The sequence below is a fragment of the Cynocephalus volans genome, chromosome 11 (genome assembly GCF_027409185.1).
Source record: "Cynocephalus volans isolate mCynVol1 chromosome 11, mCynVol1.pri, whole genome shotgun sequence".
Lineage (NCBI taxonomy): Eukaryota > Metazoa > Chordata > Mammalia > Dermoptera > Cynocephalidae > Cynocephalus > Cynocephalus volans.
The window spans coordinates 110,306,361-110,323,134 of record NC_084470.1 but is presented as its reverse complement, the minus strand read 5'-3'; the positions used below and the strand labels follow the sequence as shown (position 1 = coordinate 110,323,134).

At 38.7% G+C, this 16,774-nt stretch overlaps 1 protein-coding gene across 1 annotated transcript in view; it reads right to left on the bottom strand.

The window, feature by feature from the left end:
• USH2A (usherin) overlaps nt 1–16,774 on the bottom strand; it is a 763,885-nt gene that overhangs the window by 405,320 nt on the left and 341,791 nt on the right. The window contains exons 30-31 of the mRNA XM_063114845.1: nt 7,792–7,905; nt 5,653–5,814 (exon numbers count right to left, since the gene is read on the bottom strand). Of these exons, the coding sequence (XP_062970915.1) occupies nt 5,653–5,814; nt 7,792–7,905 (276 nt within the window). The remainder of the gene's footprint in view (nt 1–5,652; nt 5,815–7,791; nt 7,906–16,774) is intronic.

The following is a 16,774-nucleotide window of genomic DNA, read 5'->3' as shown; positions in this document are numbered from 1 at the left end:
GGATGCTCATTTAAAATGAGAATGATCTGGTTGGCTACAGTTTGGATGGTCGTCATCAATCAGATGCTATCCAGCCTGAACTTGAAACAATCCCAGTGTGTTGAATGTCTCACAGAGGGTTTCTTTTCTCTACCTATTTATGAACATACTGTATACACACATCTTAAGTGGCCCACGATAGCTCTGCTGGTGATATCAATTTAGGTCTTTCAATCTTTCAATAATGTTTTTAATCATAAGCTTTAAAGCACAATTGTTTTTACCTCAAAATTCTTAAAAATCTGTTATGGGACAGAAATAAGAGATTAATGGAGATCTTGCAAAAAAAGATAAATGGCACCACAAGAATACCACAAAACTGGGGGAAAAATTAATTGAACCTATACTTTTGATAAATATTTATTTTTTGCAGAAGAAAAATGCATACTAGTTTAAGCTGTCATTATACTAACCTACCTCCTATTTTTCATATTATTAGTAATACATAATGTGGTAGTTTATATTCAAAAATAAAACCAGAATGTATATACCTCATGTATTTATCCAGAAATACACCAAGGTTACTATGGTTACAAAAAATCCATTACCTTTGAATACAGAATGAAAAAGTTTGACTTAAAGTGTGTGCTATTTATTATAGCAAACATCAACAGCCTTCGGGAGGTTCTCTAACTGGATTCATTTTTCAGTGTCAGAACTGACCCACCATACTACTAGCTTATGGCCTATGCAAGGCAAAAAATTTGAACTGTATGCATTTTTAAATATATTTTGTACTAACTCAAGGTGCAGCAATGTCTTTGACTTTTAATGCTTCACATATAAGAGAAAGAAGAAAAAAATCAAACCACCTAGATGCTAAGTGGCTTCTGAACTGAAATGCATTTACTTTTTCCTGTACCCACCATGGCAATAAGATCCATTTGCTAAGCATAATGGAAAACGTTGGCTTTTTGTAGAAACTTAAAAGGAAACAACAAATAAATGGAGTACAAGTAAGAAGACAAATGTTGACACTTGGAATATTTAGGAGGGGACATTAAGCCAAGTTATTAAGGAAGTTTTTGATAGTGTAGAAGGCAGAAAAAGTTTTAAATAGTGCAGGTGATTGTCACTGGGACAAACAGGATAGCTCTTGAAGAAGTTTCAAAGTTATTCCTCACGTCTATTAAATTTAGGCTTATCAAGATCGTGATCAGATGAATCAAAATAAGATATAAACTGCTAATAATCATAAAGAGAAGTATAACTAGTAGTTAAAGTACAAATAAAAATAAAATAGTATTTTTCACTTGTAAAATTATCCAAGATTTAAGAAAGTAACATTTACTGCTGATAACTTTTTCGAAAATAATGTGACAATGTGTCAAACATTCTGTAAAAGTTTACTACTTTTGACTTAGCTGTTTTTCCCTCTAGAAATCTAGCAAATAAAGATTTATGTATAAAGTATTTGTCACAACATATTTAAAATAGAGATAAGTTAGAAACTATTATTCAAATAGTTCAATGTCTTAAGGTATATCCACATGATAAAATATGATGTTATTAAAATATTTCAAATTACTTTTAGAAAGATGTTTAATATTGTGAGGATATAGTCATAATATAATAACAGAATGTGCAAGGATTCAAAATTACCCATAAGTTGTAGCTCACTTTTGTTCAAATGAGTGAAGTACTAGAAGCAATTGCATCAAATATTGAGTTACTCTCTGTATGGTGGGTTTACCAGGTATTAGATGTGTTTATGATTTAAGTTATCTTCAGTAAGCATAAATTCGTTTTATAATTACAAAATGTTACCAATTATTTTCCTCATGTAGTAGACTGTGTCTTCCATCCCTCAGTCTTTCTATGAAAAGACATTTCAGCACTGTACAGATTCATTTCGTGGCTCTAAACTGCCACTACTCCTGGCAGCATCAGCCCTCATGAACGAAAGTCCCACCCACAAGCCACTTGGCATAGAAATGACGTTAGATCACAAGTGCCCTGACACGAAGACAAGCAATGAGCACCAACAGCGTCATAGATATAGATCATGATGAAACACGGCATGGACTTACAGTGCCCATAAATGCCAAAGCCTGTCTCAAGGGCTAGAGCAGTTTCCTTCTCCCTGGCTGACTTCAGACAGGCAGGTTCCTTCCCACTCTGTCCCACTAGTGGCTCCCAGTGGACAGATTAACTTTGAAGATATAAGCTACCTGAATTTAGTATACATCACAGGTGTAAAGTCTTAGGATTGAAAGGGATTTTAAAGGCCATTTTACTCAACTCTCATGCAATTTGAGAATCTCTGGAGAAGTGGGCTAAGAGTAGAAAAGGCATTGGTTTAGGGCGCTGCAATAGACTGAACTGTGTCACCCCCAAATTCATATCTTGAAACCCTAATCCCCAATGTGACTATATTTGGAGACAGGGCCTTTAAAAAGGTAACTAAGGTTAAATGAGGTCATAAGGGTGGGGACCTAATCCAATAGGACAAGTGTCCTTAGAGGGAAAGAAACACCCATGATGTGCTCTCACAGAGAAAAGGCTTGTGAAGACACGGCAAGAAAGCTGATGTCTGCAAGCCAAGGAGAGAGGCCTTAGGGGAAACCATCCCGCTTGACACCTTGATCTTGGACTCCCAGCCTCCGGACTGTGAGGAATGAGCTTCTGTTGTTTAAGCCACATGGTCTGTGATATTTTGTTACAGCAGCGCTAGCAGACTATCACAGTTTTTCTGGGGTTTGTAATCACGCTCTTCTCTCCCTTTCAGAGTCTTGGTGAAGAAACATAAAATATGTTTAACAAACAAAATGTATGGAGATTAAAAGCATAGACTCTGGGGCCAGGCAGACCTAAAGTTGAATTGCTTCTTCCAATTACTGACTAGAATTTCTTGATCTTTCTAGGATTCAGTTTTGCTAGCTATAAAGTTAGAAAAAGCTCGCACACCTTTGAACCCCACCTTAACTCTTCCAGCTTAGTTTTCCTCCTTGCTGACCAACACTGCAATTCCATCATGCTTCGTATCTGAACATCTGAAGACAAGAGCAACAAGGAATGTAGTTGTTTGTGAGAAGCCAAGAAGGCTGAAGAAAAACATGCTGTGGGTGATATCAGAGATATACTCTCCAAAATATTCCATAAAGAATGAAAACCATTGAAGAATCTACAACCACCGCAGCTAGAGAAGATGGTTATGGACGCTTTTAAAATATTCCACTTCATTTATATTACATTAGAGGTATCTATTGTCCTAATCCACTCTGGTAACATTTGCCACAATCTTTCACTGCAGAGCCTGTAGTCACATGGTTCTGTTGATGATTCAGTCAAACAAAATACAGAATTTGGTATTTTGCGGGAAGTGTTACACATTGATGTGGATTCTTGCCTCCCTTCCTCTGCACACTTTTTTTTTTTTTTTCTGGCTTTGCCGTGTCACCTCCTATGGCAATCTGCACATTTTGGAAATAATCAAGGACCACAATTTGAGACCTGCCACCAGCTGCACCACTTTCCAGTGGACCAATTGAGGATTTATTTCTGCACATGGATGGGATCTTAGTTTCTCTTCCTCTGGTTGCTGCTCTTTTTATTTTTCTCTCTTTATCACTTTTTTCCCTTCTCTTCTCCTGCCCTCCATCGGTTGTCCTTTGCCATCTCTTTGTTTCCAGCAGTCATCTGACTTCACCACTCACTCCTTCAACACAGCTGATTCAACTCCCTAGCAGGTCCAGGAGATGCGGTAACAGACAAGACAGATACGGCCATGTCCTTGAGATGCTTGTGGTTTAGCGAGGCAAATGGACAAGCAAATGAGCAGTCTTATTCAAGACAATACAAACAAAAAGGGAGGAGAGTGGGATAAAAGGCTGCTCAGTAAGCATGCAGGGGTATACCTAAGTCATACCTGGGGGTCAGAGAAGGCTTCTCAGAGAAAATAACTATTCTGGGCCTAAAATGCGTAGTATTGCATTATGCGCAATGTTAATTTTGGTCCTACAGATGTGCTTTGTGTATTAATTATTAATATGTGTCTGAAATTCATTCCAATGGTATATTTTAATTTTCTTGGACATAATTTCTGTGGCCTATAATTTTTAGTTAAAATAATCCAATCAGATATTTTAAACTGAGATTAATCTATTTTTTTAGTTTATAATATGAATTCTGTGTTCTACAGGAAATAATAATTATAACTTTTCTTACTAAGTACTAACAACAGGCTATGTGTTTTATATGTCTTTAAATATATACATATATATATGTTTTAGTTATCTTCAAGATACTGAGTAGTGTAGTTACCCCCATTTTAAAGATTCAGAAACTAAGTGCCAGAGAAGTTGAGTAACTTGTTTTAACACCACTCCTTCTATGTAGCCAGATTGCTTGGGTTGGTATCAAAGTCTACCACTTATAGGCTGTGTGACCTTGACTAAGTTACTTGACCTTTCTATGCCTCAGTTTCCTCCCTTGCAAAATAGGGGTAATAATATCTACCCTGTACAATAAATATTACAGAATTCAATATCCAATCATGATGAATAACATATAAAAGTAATAGTTTTTGTCCTTTTAATGTTCTCAGACTAGCGAGGAGACAAGCAAATGTGAACCTGAGGATGCAACTGTATGAATACATAGCCCTGTCACAAATGCTTCGTGCCAGCATCTATATGTGTCCCCATGAAGCCATGAGTACCCAAGAGAAGAGAGACAGTGTTGGGCTGATTTCCTCTTATGACCTTAGTACCTGGCATTAATGTGAATGAGGGAATACATAAATAATTAAGCCTACCTCTGACTCTACCTTGCTGTGACCTTTCATGAAGAACTTAATATCTTTAAGCCACAGTTTTTTCATCAATCAATATGTGATTAATAAAGTCTCACCTGAGAATCAGGTATAGTATATAAAATAGTGTAAAACATATAGCCACTACAAGTACTATACAAACATAAACACAGTAGAGATGCCAGACAGCATACATAATGTAGGCCTCCTGTATTTAGGTTGTTTTTTAACAATTCGCTTAATTTTGCTTATGTGTCATTACATTTTCTAATACAATCTGGGCACGTATACTATGTTTCTTCAAAATAAGCTAAAATTCGGAGCACACTGAGTCACACTTCTGAGTCTTAAGGATATTTCACGTGGGTGAGGATTTTAAAGTAGTTAACCCCTGTGATGGCGGGATCAGGTGCAGTCGGGCACTGTGAGTGAGACAGAGACCCCAGGCACCTGCTTCGATCCTGTGATCTGCTGGAGGCAGAGGAGTCATAGTGCTGAGCTTCTGTGCTGGTGCATTTCCAAAGCCCACTCTGCAGCTGAGTAAAGGGATACCAGTGGAAGGATTTAGGGGAAGAATGGGGGGCTCTATGGTAGAGGACACACCATAGGACAGCCCCAGGTGAAGGGGGCAGGGAGGCAACGTGAGCACTTCTCCATTTTTTCAGGTTTGGCATCACTGAAAGTCTAATATGACCACAAAGATCACGGAATTGGACTGTTAACAGGAGACAAAAATAAGTAACCCAGTTTCAAAAACCACATTTTCAGATAACTATAGACTATCATTTTCTGATGATAGAGTATATATGTATAGTCTAATATAGACTGTCGCTGCTAACTGATAACGATAGAAGTCTTACCTGTGACTGTGTAGTTCTCTCCACTGCCTAAATAGATCAGCCTCCCATCCATGTATAAGGAGTACTCAGTTATAACACCATTTGCTTTTTTGGGTGGATTCCAGGAGAGTAACAAAGAATTGGGAAGGGATTCGGCTACTGGTGGCTGAACCTCTTGAGGGGCTGTGAAAGAAAAGATTTATAGAGTCAAATTTTAGTTTATTTTTCTAATTCAAACTTTTCAGACCCAAACCAATAAATCATGGAATAAACCTGAAATCCCATGCATGGAAATGCTCCTGATTCGTGGGCAGCTTGTCAGTAATTGCTTTAGGAACAGTGCTAAATAACTGTCCTGAATTTATGAGAATTTGTATCAATGATGGATGGGGAGTACTTATACCAGTTCACTTGACTGATGTTTGTGTTACTTCATCAAAAGTATTATTAACCCATAATCTCTGTGTGGGGCTGTGCCTACTAAAGCAAATTAAGCAGATAAAATCCCTCGGCCTTGTAGAGCTTATGATCTAAGTTGGGCGATGCTGGTGAGAGTAGTTTATAATAGACATTTTTAAAAGTCTATATGTAACTTTACCAAAACATATAGCCAAAAAATGCAAAATTAATTAAATATACACAAAAACTCCATTGTGTATATATTTTTTCAAAAACGATCTGTTCATTTTATGTAGTGGTCAATGAATTGGAGTCATAGGCAATACATGCTTTTAAAAATTAATGCTAAACACATCCATGAGTCAGTAAATTAGGAATAACTGCATGAAAAAGTTAGAAGTTTGGGAATTCTTTAAGTAATCAAAAGGAAATGTGAACTGGATGAGCAGGATCCCACTGGGCACAGCTGTGAAATCGGTGTGAAGGTATCAGGCAAAACCTGCACAGAGGTGTAGGGGATGCAGAGAAAATGAGAGACAGAATGATTTGTCCCATACTGAGGCTGGGGGAAGTACTTGTAATAGGGTGTCATGGTCATGTACCCCAGCAGATTCAACGACACACTAAGAAAAACAATGCTATTATAGGTAGACTAGATGGCGAGACTATTGAGGCAACACTAAAGATGGGTCACTGCAGGCATAGGTCAGGTGCAAGAAGTCTGCTTAGGTCAGGTTTAAGATACAGAGAATAAAGGGTCACAAGAAAAAATTTACAAAATCCTTTATCCTGTCATGGCTTCCCCATATGCACCTATGTCTTCCTTTCTCTTGCATATCTTCTGTACAAGTGGTGCTTGCTAAAGGATTTAAAAGAGGGAGGGGGGAAGAGGAGAGATTGGGGGAGAGGGATGGATGGATACTGGGAAAGAGAAAAAGAGAGAGGCTGGTGGACTCTTTTCCCTAAAGATCAAGCTTTTAAATCTCCTAAACAACTTTATAGCTAGACAGCATAAGAAATGTGCGATTTCTTTCCTCTAGGAGAGAGAAATATGAAGTAACAGTGCTTAAAATGTTTTGAGAGCTATTATTTCCTGAAGTGATGCATTCTGATGCTTGAGCAAAGCTTTCACTTTGGAGTGCTAAAATATTTTCTCTTTCTCACTGCTTTCTTAACGTATGCTTTCTGAAACATTAATTTATGCCAACAGTTTGTAAGTTCCAAGTACAACAAAAGGGAGACTTCAGTCAGAGGAACTGAGAAGTGATTAATAATGCCTCAGTTGGCATTTGCAGGTTCCATCATACTGAAATAATTGTTGCCTGTGCTGGTGTTTAGCAGTTAAAAGAGACCATGGAAATCAACCGTTTGATTCTCAATTTCATACTGTGCCATACAATCAATTCTTTTTAGTCAGACTGTCTCTAGATTTACTTCTGAGCCATAGTAAAATGAGGAAGCTTTCATTAATCTTTCAGATGCTTCATATTAATGACAAGGCTCTTGCATGAACAATGTAACAGCAATTAAAAAGCCCATTAATCTGCATTACAGCTATTAAAGATGCATGTCATTAAAGGGTATGGAGTTTGATTCATTTTTGCACCCCCCCAAAAATGGAGCAATTATGGCCTGGCAATGCACTTTGTCATCAAATTAGGTTGGGGTTTTCCAGCAAATGGCCTTGCAGCATTTAGCTCTTCTCCTATTTTATTATTCATGACTGAAATGTGGAAGTCAAGACCTTTGAAATTACTTTACCTTCTTGTGGAGTAGAGATGTTCAATGCATGCGAGCTCTCAGTACAGCCAGCCAAAGTGCAAGCAGTTAGGGTTACTGTGTAGTTCTGGAAGGGTAGCAAGCCTGTCAATATGCCTATAATAAAAAGGGGGACAAAAGAGGTTGGTGTGTTTACTGTAAGTGTCTATAAAAAGCATTGTGTGCATGTGTGTGTGTGAGAGAGAGACAGAGACAGAGGCAGAGAGACAGAAACACAGACAACAAAAACATATGCCTCTTTACTTCATTTTCCTATCTGCTGATTGCAGAATGGAGTGACTCATTAGAAAAAACTATGAAACTAACTTATTGTTAAAATAACTCTAAAACAGTATTTGATGTTTCCTCCATTAAACATGGGAGGAGGAGAGGTTTCCACATGTAGTTTGTGAAGCGGAGTACAATGTATCCAAGAGTTAAGATGCATATTATCTCATTCCGGGATCCTAGACCTCCTGCAGAAACAAAACTATTTAATTTTCCTTAATCTAGCATTTTTCAACCATATTTAACTAAGGAGCCCTTTTTATGTGGCATCTATTAACACACTTTAGGAAATGCTACTCCCAAAAGTGGCTTCATTATTTTAACGGTAGGATACACATATACAAACTATTTGTTCGTGTTGCAGCTAACAAATATGCAAATTCACATAGTTGAACAATTAGCAAATTAGATAATTATGCTTTTGTACTTCTACATGCAAAATTATTAGTTTATTTAATTAAGACACCTGTCTTAAATGGAAGTATTGTAAATGGAAGTGTTGAAGGAACCTGGCTTAGAGGTGCATATTTAAGATTTGTTCAGCAATTAAAAGTACCTGTAGACACAAAAACACATTTGCTTACTGGTGTTTATAACCAAGGCAGAAGCTCTTTATTTAGTTAATCCTGTGTTAAAGAAGTATCAAAAATATAATTTGTGCATTTGCTCACCCCTGTTTTTCCTTGAAGTTTTTCAGAGCGACCTTTAATCTTAACCACATAGATTGTCATCATTCTTACAAAAAGATGGTCCTGCTCATAGTATCTCTTTATTGATTAAATCCTGAATAGCCTAGAGAATGTATAATTGTTTTAAGGTGCCAATACTAGTGACAGCTTACATCATTCAAACCCAAATTTTAATATTCTTGTTTCTGTATTCTTCCTCCCCAACAGAAAATTAAAAAAATTAAAAAAGCAAAGAGCCAGGATGAAGCAAAGACTGTAAACCATTGTTCGCTTCGGCACCTCCCACTTTCCCCATCCCTAGCTCTGCCTCCAGATCTCTGTCCCAGCAGGTCCCAGGCATCTGGGCTACCAAACCCTGTCTCCCTTCACTTCTGAATGAAAATATCCATCCACTTGGCACCATCATCTTAGCTGATGGTCAAAGAAGACAGCAAGCCAGTAAACTAACATGAACACAAGTGTGACCATCTCATGCCAAATTTGGCTCTATTTCCAAAATTCCCTCGTAACATAACATCTGCTTTCCCTCCTTCCTGTCATGGTGATTGACATTTCCTCTTGAATGTCCTAAATCATGACCACATTTTGAGTTCACTTTCTTTTAAGAAGTTATTTCTCCTTCCACCAAATGTCTTCGAAGCAAGCTAATGACCACATACACATCCTCATTGTGCAGGAGTGTCCTGGGGAAGAGCCCGGACTCTTGGACCAAGTGGCCTGGGTTCAGACACCAGTTCTGCTGCTGATGGGCTATCTGGGCTTGGGCAAGTCATTCAGACCTCTGTGCCTTAGTTTGCTCAACTGTGAACAGAAAATAATAGCCCCTCTCTTGAAGGAGAGGTCTTACAGGCCTCATCTGTGAGATGGGGATAAAACAGTACTTACCTCAAAGGGTTAGTATAAGATTAAGTGAGTTTGGGATTATAGAATATGCAACACACGGTACGTAAGTAGAGAGCTCCAGCACATCTCTAGGTCAGTCCAAGTTATGCTGCTATTGCAAGCCAGCTCCTGCATCCAGACACTACTAAATGATCTTTATCTTTGAAGATCACTAGTGATCCCTTAAATACCAAATCAAGTAACCCTTCTTTGATCCTCCTCCTGTGTGTACGGGACTTTGGCATCCCTCAGCTTCCTTCTGTGCCATAGCATTTTCAAGTTCTTCTGAACTACTGAGAGCTCCTTTCTTTCTTTGACCTGCTCAAGTGCCTTAAATAGCTTTTGTTTCACCAGGTTGGGTCCTTAGGCTTCCTTACTTTTCTGAGCACTTGCCTTTGTCAGCTTATCAAGCCCCACCTCTCATAACCACAGTGGTATCTACAGACTCCACCTCTCTCCTGAGCTCTGGTTCTGGATTTATACCTGCAGGCCATCTATCCCTGCCTGGATGTCCCACTGATATTTCACATTCAACATGCTCCACTCCCAGACTATTTTGTAATCTTCATTTTCCCATTTCTTAATGCCTCTGCCATGATCCCCAAATTCCGGGCTCAAAAGTAAGGTATCATCATAAAATATGTTCCAGTTTTCTATTGCCAAGTTGGAATCTCATGTAAGATTCTAAATAGGACAACTTGCATGTCTGAAGTAGTATAGTGCCACACTAATGAGAAATGAATCAGCCCCTAGCGAATGAAATTTTTAATCCTAATGTTAGCAAGAAAAATATGTTGGGATATGAGGTTGGTTTTCACTGGCACACGTGAAAAAGCATGCCTTTCACAGATGGGTGTGATGTCGCTGAGGCATAAGAAAATTGTGTCCAAAAAGACACGATGGTTGTATACAGACATCCTCAGCACGGAGATGTGTCATACATCCAGGTAATATTATCCTGAAGAAACTTAAAAGCAGTTCTGTTATTTTGCAATTTTGTAGTCTGGCCTCACAATGTGCTTTATTCTGAGACATTCTTTCCAAATCATAACTGAAGTGTGATGCTGGGATTACCACTGTTATATTAACCTACAGGAAAGATATTAATGTAAAATTTAAGAAGGATCACCTCAAACCAGATACTGAGTTCACACTTACCAAATGATCTCCCATGTTTTATTTAGACTCTCTTGCCTTCACTAAAGGAGCTGTTTTACGTGCTTATGTGTATCATGAAATTCCTTTGCTAATTCCCTCCACACCCTTATCTTAAGGGTCTTTTTTAAAAAGGCAAAACCATTCTCAGCTAACTTGTTTTCTTTAGGTTTGTGCTTTGGTAGTGAAGTTTACCAAATTGTATTGTATTCCATAGAAAAATCCTGAGATTCTTCGCGAAACATGCTGAAGAGAAACTAGATCATCTTTGAGGCCATTTATCAAAGTGCTCACATTTCCCATTTCAAGCCAGGCGAAACAATAATAAACATTGAGAAATGAGAGCTGCAGAACAGAAAACAGAAAAAAAGAAGAAAGCTGATGTTTCGGTTCTTGCCAACTTTGGGTCCCAGGTGGATGGTTTTAAGTCACACTTTCAAAAAATGTGCTGTCCTTTCTGAGGCTGGAGTGGCATTTCTTTCCTATTTCCAGTATGGACCTTGCTCATCATGTTGTGTCTCAGAGACAAAGTTTGTGAAACCATCTGAATAATTTTCCCTAAATACAGGTTAGTATTGTCTACTTCAGTAAGAAGAGCAGTGTGTTCTCTCCTCTTGTCAGGTTACAATTAAGGGTTAGGAGAAGCGAAGGGGCTAGCCAACCCAGCAGTCTTCACTAAATCAGAAAGAGGACAAAGTCATCCTATTGCCTGGCACATGTGGTTTATCAACTTTGATTTTCAGTATGGAGAGTTTACTAAGATGATTAAAGCTGGTGTTTAAAAAATTCGTGTTATCATGAAAGAAAGAGATTAAGTATTTCTCTACAAACCTAAGTAAGGTAGCTATTCTTGGATATATCCTTTGAGATCATTGAGTGATTATCCTAATGGCCTTGCTTTAAGTCTCACTTAGATTATATACTCTCCAGAAAGTAAAATAGTGCTACTATGATAATATATCATCGTCAAAAAGTATTTATCAAATTTTCTCTGATATACCTCTGGGAAAGGTGCTATAGAATATGACTGATCTTTACAAGGCTTCTCATATAAGAAAATATTAGAGCTAGAAGGACCCTAATGAAAACAGTAGTACATAGATTAACACATAAAGCAGAATACATGCAAATATGCCAAGTGGACAAGAGTATTTATAAGATCCAGATTTCCCAGCCCAGATGATGGGAGGTGTATTTAATTAAAGAGAAGCATAAAATAAGATAATCATTGAAAGTATGTTTCAGTATTCTATCTAAAAGAATACTGAGAAATATGCACTATGACATATTTACAAAGGAATCCTAAACAGAAAAATGGGTCCACAAAAACCCCGATACGAGAAAATGGGGTGACATATCTCTTTATGACACTTGGGGTGTTTATACTAAAAAAGTATATCCTGACAGAGAGCATGTTAAGATTGGCTTGGATGTGAATCTCCTTGCTTGGAAGACATCACAGAGAAGTTTTTTCCTTTAATTTGACAGTGTCCCTATCACAACGCAGGCCAGATGACCTTTCAAACTCCCTTTTAGCCTCCAAACTCTGTGAAATCAGAAAATGGTCCCAACCATGTCAGGAAACCTGCCAGTCCCTCTTGATAATGGAAGGGGCCAAGCTGAAAAAACATTCAATAAGCATAAAGTAAGCATTATCGATGTCTTAAAAGTGTTAGTATCCCATGAAACACAGAAGCGTTGGTATCTGGATTAAAATCATTGGCACCAGCAGGTCCATAACTCTCACTGCTAAGCGATAATGCATTTTGCATTAATGCTTAACATTGAGAAATCCTGACATGACACACCAAGGGATTTTAAAGTCAAGTAAGTAGATTCCCTCTGAATTGCAGTCCTGTGGGCCACCGTGGGTGCAGAAAGCCCAAACTGAAAGAGCAGGAGTGGGGACTTGATTTAAGGGGAGGGAACCCACCGCTGCAGGGAGTCACCAGCCCGCTGCGTAGGCTCCATGCCCTGTGCTCTGCAGGTGACCACCCAGCAGGGGGAGGCGCCTTAGCCTGGAGGGGCTGCGATTTAGAAGTCCTTCACAATTGCTTGGGGAATTCTTGGAACGCAGAGAGTATAGCCTTTCACTCCTCTACCCGTGCTGTTTTCCAAAAGTGGGCACCTGATGGCTGATGGACAGACGGAGACTTTCCACCCCAGCCCCGCTCTCTATCCCCCACCCATCCCCCCCAGCAGAGCCCCCTCCCCGCCTCCCCCACCCCGCCGCACCCTTCCCGGGAGCCACCGAAGTGACAGACAGACACTGTTTCCTTTGGCTGATGGATTATTATCGCCAACCCTTTCTTTCCTCTGCTCTAACCTCACGTTTCAGAGGCGAATATAAATGCTCTGCCTGCAAACCGAGCCTGAGACACAAAGCAAAATGGCTTTTTTTTTTTTTTTTTTTTTTGAGCCAAACATTCTGGAGAAGAAAAAAGGGCTCCGCCATCTATTTACACACCTCAGCAGACGCCTCCTGCCCCCACCCACACCCCCGGCTGCCAGCCTAGGTGTCTGGCCGCCATCCACCGTGATCTGTTCTCCTTCATTATGTTAATCTGTGGGCGGAAAGATTCCTGTCATCTCCGAATCGCTTGTACAGCAATGGTAAACACCTTGGCCTGCCTGTAATTGGACAGGTGTCTGCATTGATGTCACCCAGCTTTTAATTCAATTAAAGAACTGGCTGCTCTGCACTCATTACCCACTCATTTCCCTTGCACTTTAGTCTGCGGTGAAATCTGCACAGGGCGATTGTCTACCCGAGTCCAAAGTCAGCGGTCCCCTTGCAGAGAGAACGCACGGTATTTCAAATGCACTCCAATCATTCAAGAGTATTTTCATGTTAGCAAAGGCATTTCAAATAATATGATAGTTTGTCCTCTTTCTCTCCCTCTTTTCTCTTTACTTTTAAATTCTGTAGTATTTAGACGTTGTCTTCTACCTACTGGCTAGTAATTTAGGAGCAGTCACAGCAAACAGAAAAGCTGTTTCTAGCTTCCTCTCCCCAAAGCTTTCCTCCATCTCAAGAGGACTCATCAGAGTACAATGCTCTTATTTATTTGCTGGCATTTCACATTTGGATCAAGAAAGTGAGGGTGGGCAAGAGCAAGGCATTTATTAAGAGGGCCATCTGGTAAGGGATACCACACAGGCAGAGCTGCCACCGCTACCTGGAGACGTAATGGAAGAACCCACGTTTTAAAAGAAAACGGGCAAGGGAAAGAGAGCAGAAGAGACTTTTCTGGCTCAGGATTCTGCTGCAATGCTGATAAATTCTAATTTTTAAGTATATACCCTAGACCAACCCAGTGGATGGATTAAAGAGAGTTAATCAATCCAACATGCCATGCTTTCTGCCCACTTAAAGGAACCTCTGAAAATAAATTAAAGTTCTAACACAGACATTTTGACACAGTGACCCCATGAAACTGAATAATGACATTTGTTAAATATGGATGAAAATGTAACGGTCTAATAGAGATCTGGAAACACACCCAGGATGCTCCTCGTCTGGTTCTTGGTAGCCTAGGAAGGTGGGATTTTTTTTGTTGTTGTTGTGTTTTTGGAAATATTTTATTTATTTATTTTTTTTTTTAGTCGTTTTTTCGTGACCGGCACTCAGCCAGTGAGTGCACCGGTCAGTCCTATATAGGATCCGAACCCACGGCAGGAGCGTCGCCGCGCTCCCAGCGCAGCACTCTACCAAGTGCGCCACGGGCTCGGCCTGGAAATATTTTAAATAAAAATAAGTTTCTCTAATACTTTTAAAATGAAAGCCAATTTCCATTTTACCCAAAAGATGACATGGAAAACAAGCTTAATCCAAACCTAAGGTAATCCTTTGGAAACTTTAAAAACTAATATTTCTTACATTTAATTTCCTTCAAATGGACTCTCTGACCTTGTCTAAAACACCTTTGAGGGAGCGCAGAAACTCATACACTGTGGATCAAAGACTATGCAGATTTTGATGCTTCAAAATAGGAACCAAAATGAATTTTTTTCTTTCTTTCTTTTTTTTTTTTTTTAATAAAGGGCCTAATCCCAGTCTTAAAGAATGGTTAAAGAGTGATTTTAATTGACCTCAAAGAATTATTTAGTTAAGGTTCTTTCAGCAGGCTTACATCTAACCTGGAATTTTTAAGCAATGCCTTTGCGGTAAGAACTACAGAGTCTCTGTCACTTTCATTCTAATTCTGCAATGAGTTTGAAGCCATGCACTTGTGTTAACTCTGTATCTTACATTAAGGGCTGACACTGAAATTACTAGAACTCCCCAGCAGAATACTGGACCCGACTAAGCAGGGAAGCAGGCCAGGAGACAGGAGAAAAAGAAAAGAAAAAGAAATAAAAGTCATCCTCCATTGACCAGTGTCCTAGGTCCCCTGCTAAAAGCCTCTGACAGTATTATCCCATTGCACAGAAGGGCTGCTCTTGGACATAGTGTAAAATATGGTGCTCAAGTCTATACAGCTCAAAAGCAGCAGAGCCGAGATTAGAACCTATGTTTTCTGACTCCAACATTGTTGCTCTTCCCATTTGCTTTAAGCCCTAGTTCTACAAGAAGAAAAAAAAAGTGCTGAAGAAAGGTTACTAAAAATAATAGCATGATTTTTTATAGCAATGCTTTATTTAAAATGCACCTTAAAATGTGTAAAAAGGTTCAAATATATTAATAAAACTTACTGTCTATATACAGAAAGTAGCATGCTTGTCCCCAAAATGAGCAAGTGTGTAGGCCTATATTTCTTTATGAAACAACTGATTCATAAGAAACTCTATATGTGTATGTGTGTGTGTGTACATGTGTGTATGTATTATTGAGTACAACATTGGACTTTTATTTCTCCATCCACACACACACATTCATACACACACCGTCTTTTGATTTTCCAAATATAATACAAATACAAAATGATCATAAAAGGTAGAAAACAGAAAATTCAGGGTGACTTTTCTTTTTCTTTATCAAATCTGATCAATAACCTTGAAGTATTTGTATTGAATATTATAAGCATTATGGACATGCCTAGTTGACTATCAGTATACAGAAAAATTTATATATTAACATCATTTTTAACCATGGTTCAATACACTAGCAAAAAGCAATCCAAATCCTGCATAGCAAATTCTTACGCATAAAATAAAATGAATAACTTGTAAGAAAAAAACAACTCTTCTCTGAAGATTTCACAACGTACAAGTAGTTTTGACACATTATTATGTATTCAGGAGAGTTAGACAAAGCTATATTAACTCATCAACACAGCATTACCTAATGAAATTCTTCTACATTAGCTAAGCAGGAACATTTCATCATTTCTATTTTTGCTATTTATGTCATAGGCCATAGTTTTGTCCTGTGAAGTTTTTCAGACAAATTTCCTTCAAGATTTACATTTAAAGAAATAGTTTGTAACAAGCTACAAATACAGAATATTAATTTATGGAATACTATAAAAATTGGCAAAGCCTTCCTCAAAATTCATCTTTTAAAAATACCATCAAAATAAATTTTTTTCATTTCTTCTGATGTTTGCCTATTGTGGCAGAGACCACTAATTGTCTTCTTGTTATATATTATACTGTTCTTCCTCAGTGAGATAAAAAGATATTTTAGCTGGGCACATGGCCCACTTTGAATAAGAGAAACATTTCCTAACATTCTCTGCAGCTAGGTACAGTTGTTTGACTAAGTTCTGACCGTAGAATGTAACCAAAGTTGGAGGAACAACTTCTAAAATATGCCTTTAAAGCAAATGTGCATATCCTTCTTTAACCATTTCACCTTCCTGCTGGATGGAAGACAGACTGGACGGCTGAGCTCAAGCAGCCATACTGGACCATGAGGCCGTGGCGCACTCGGGAGAGTGCAGCGCTGGGAGCGCGGCGACGCTCCCGCCGCGGGTTCGGATCCTATATAGGAATGGCCAGTGCACTCACTGGCTGAGTGCCGGTCACGA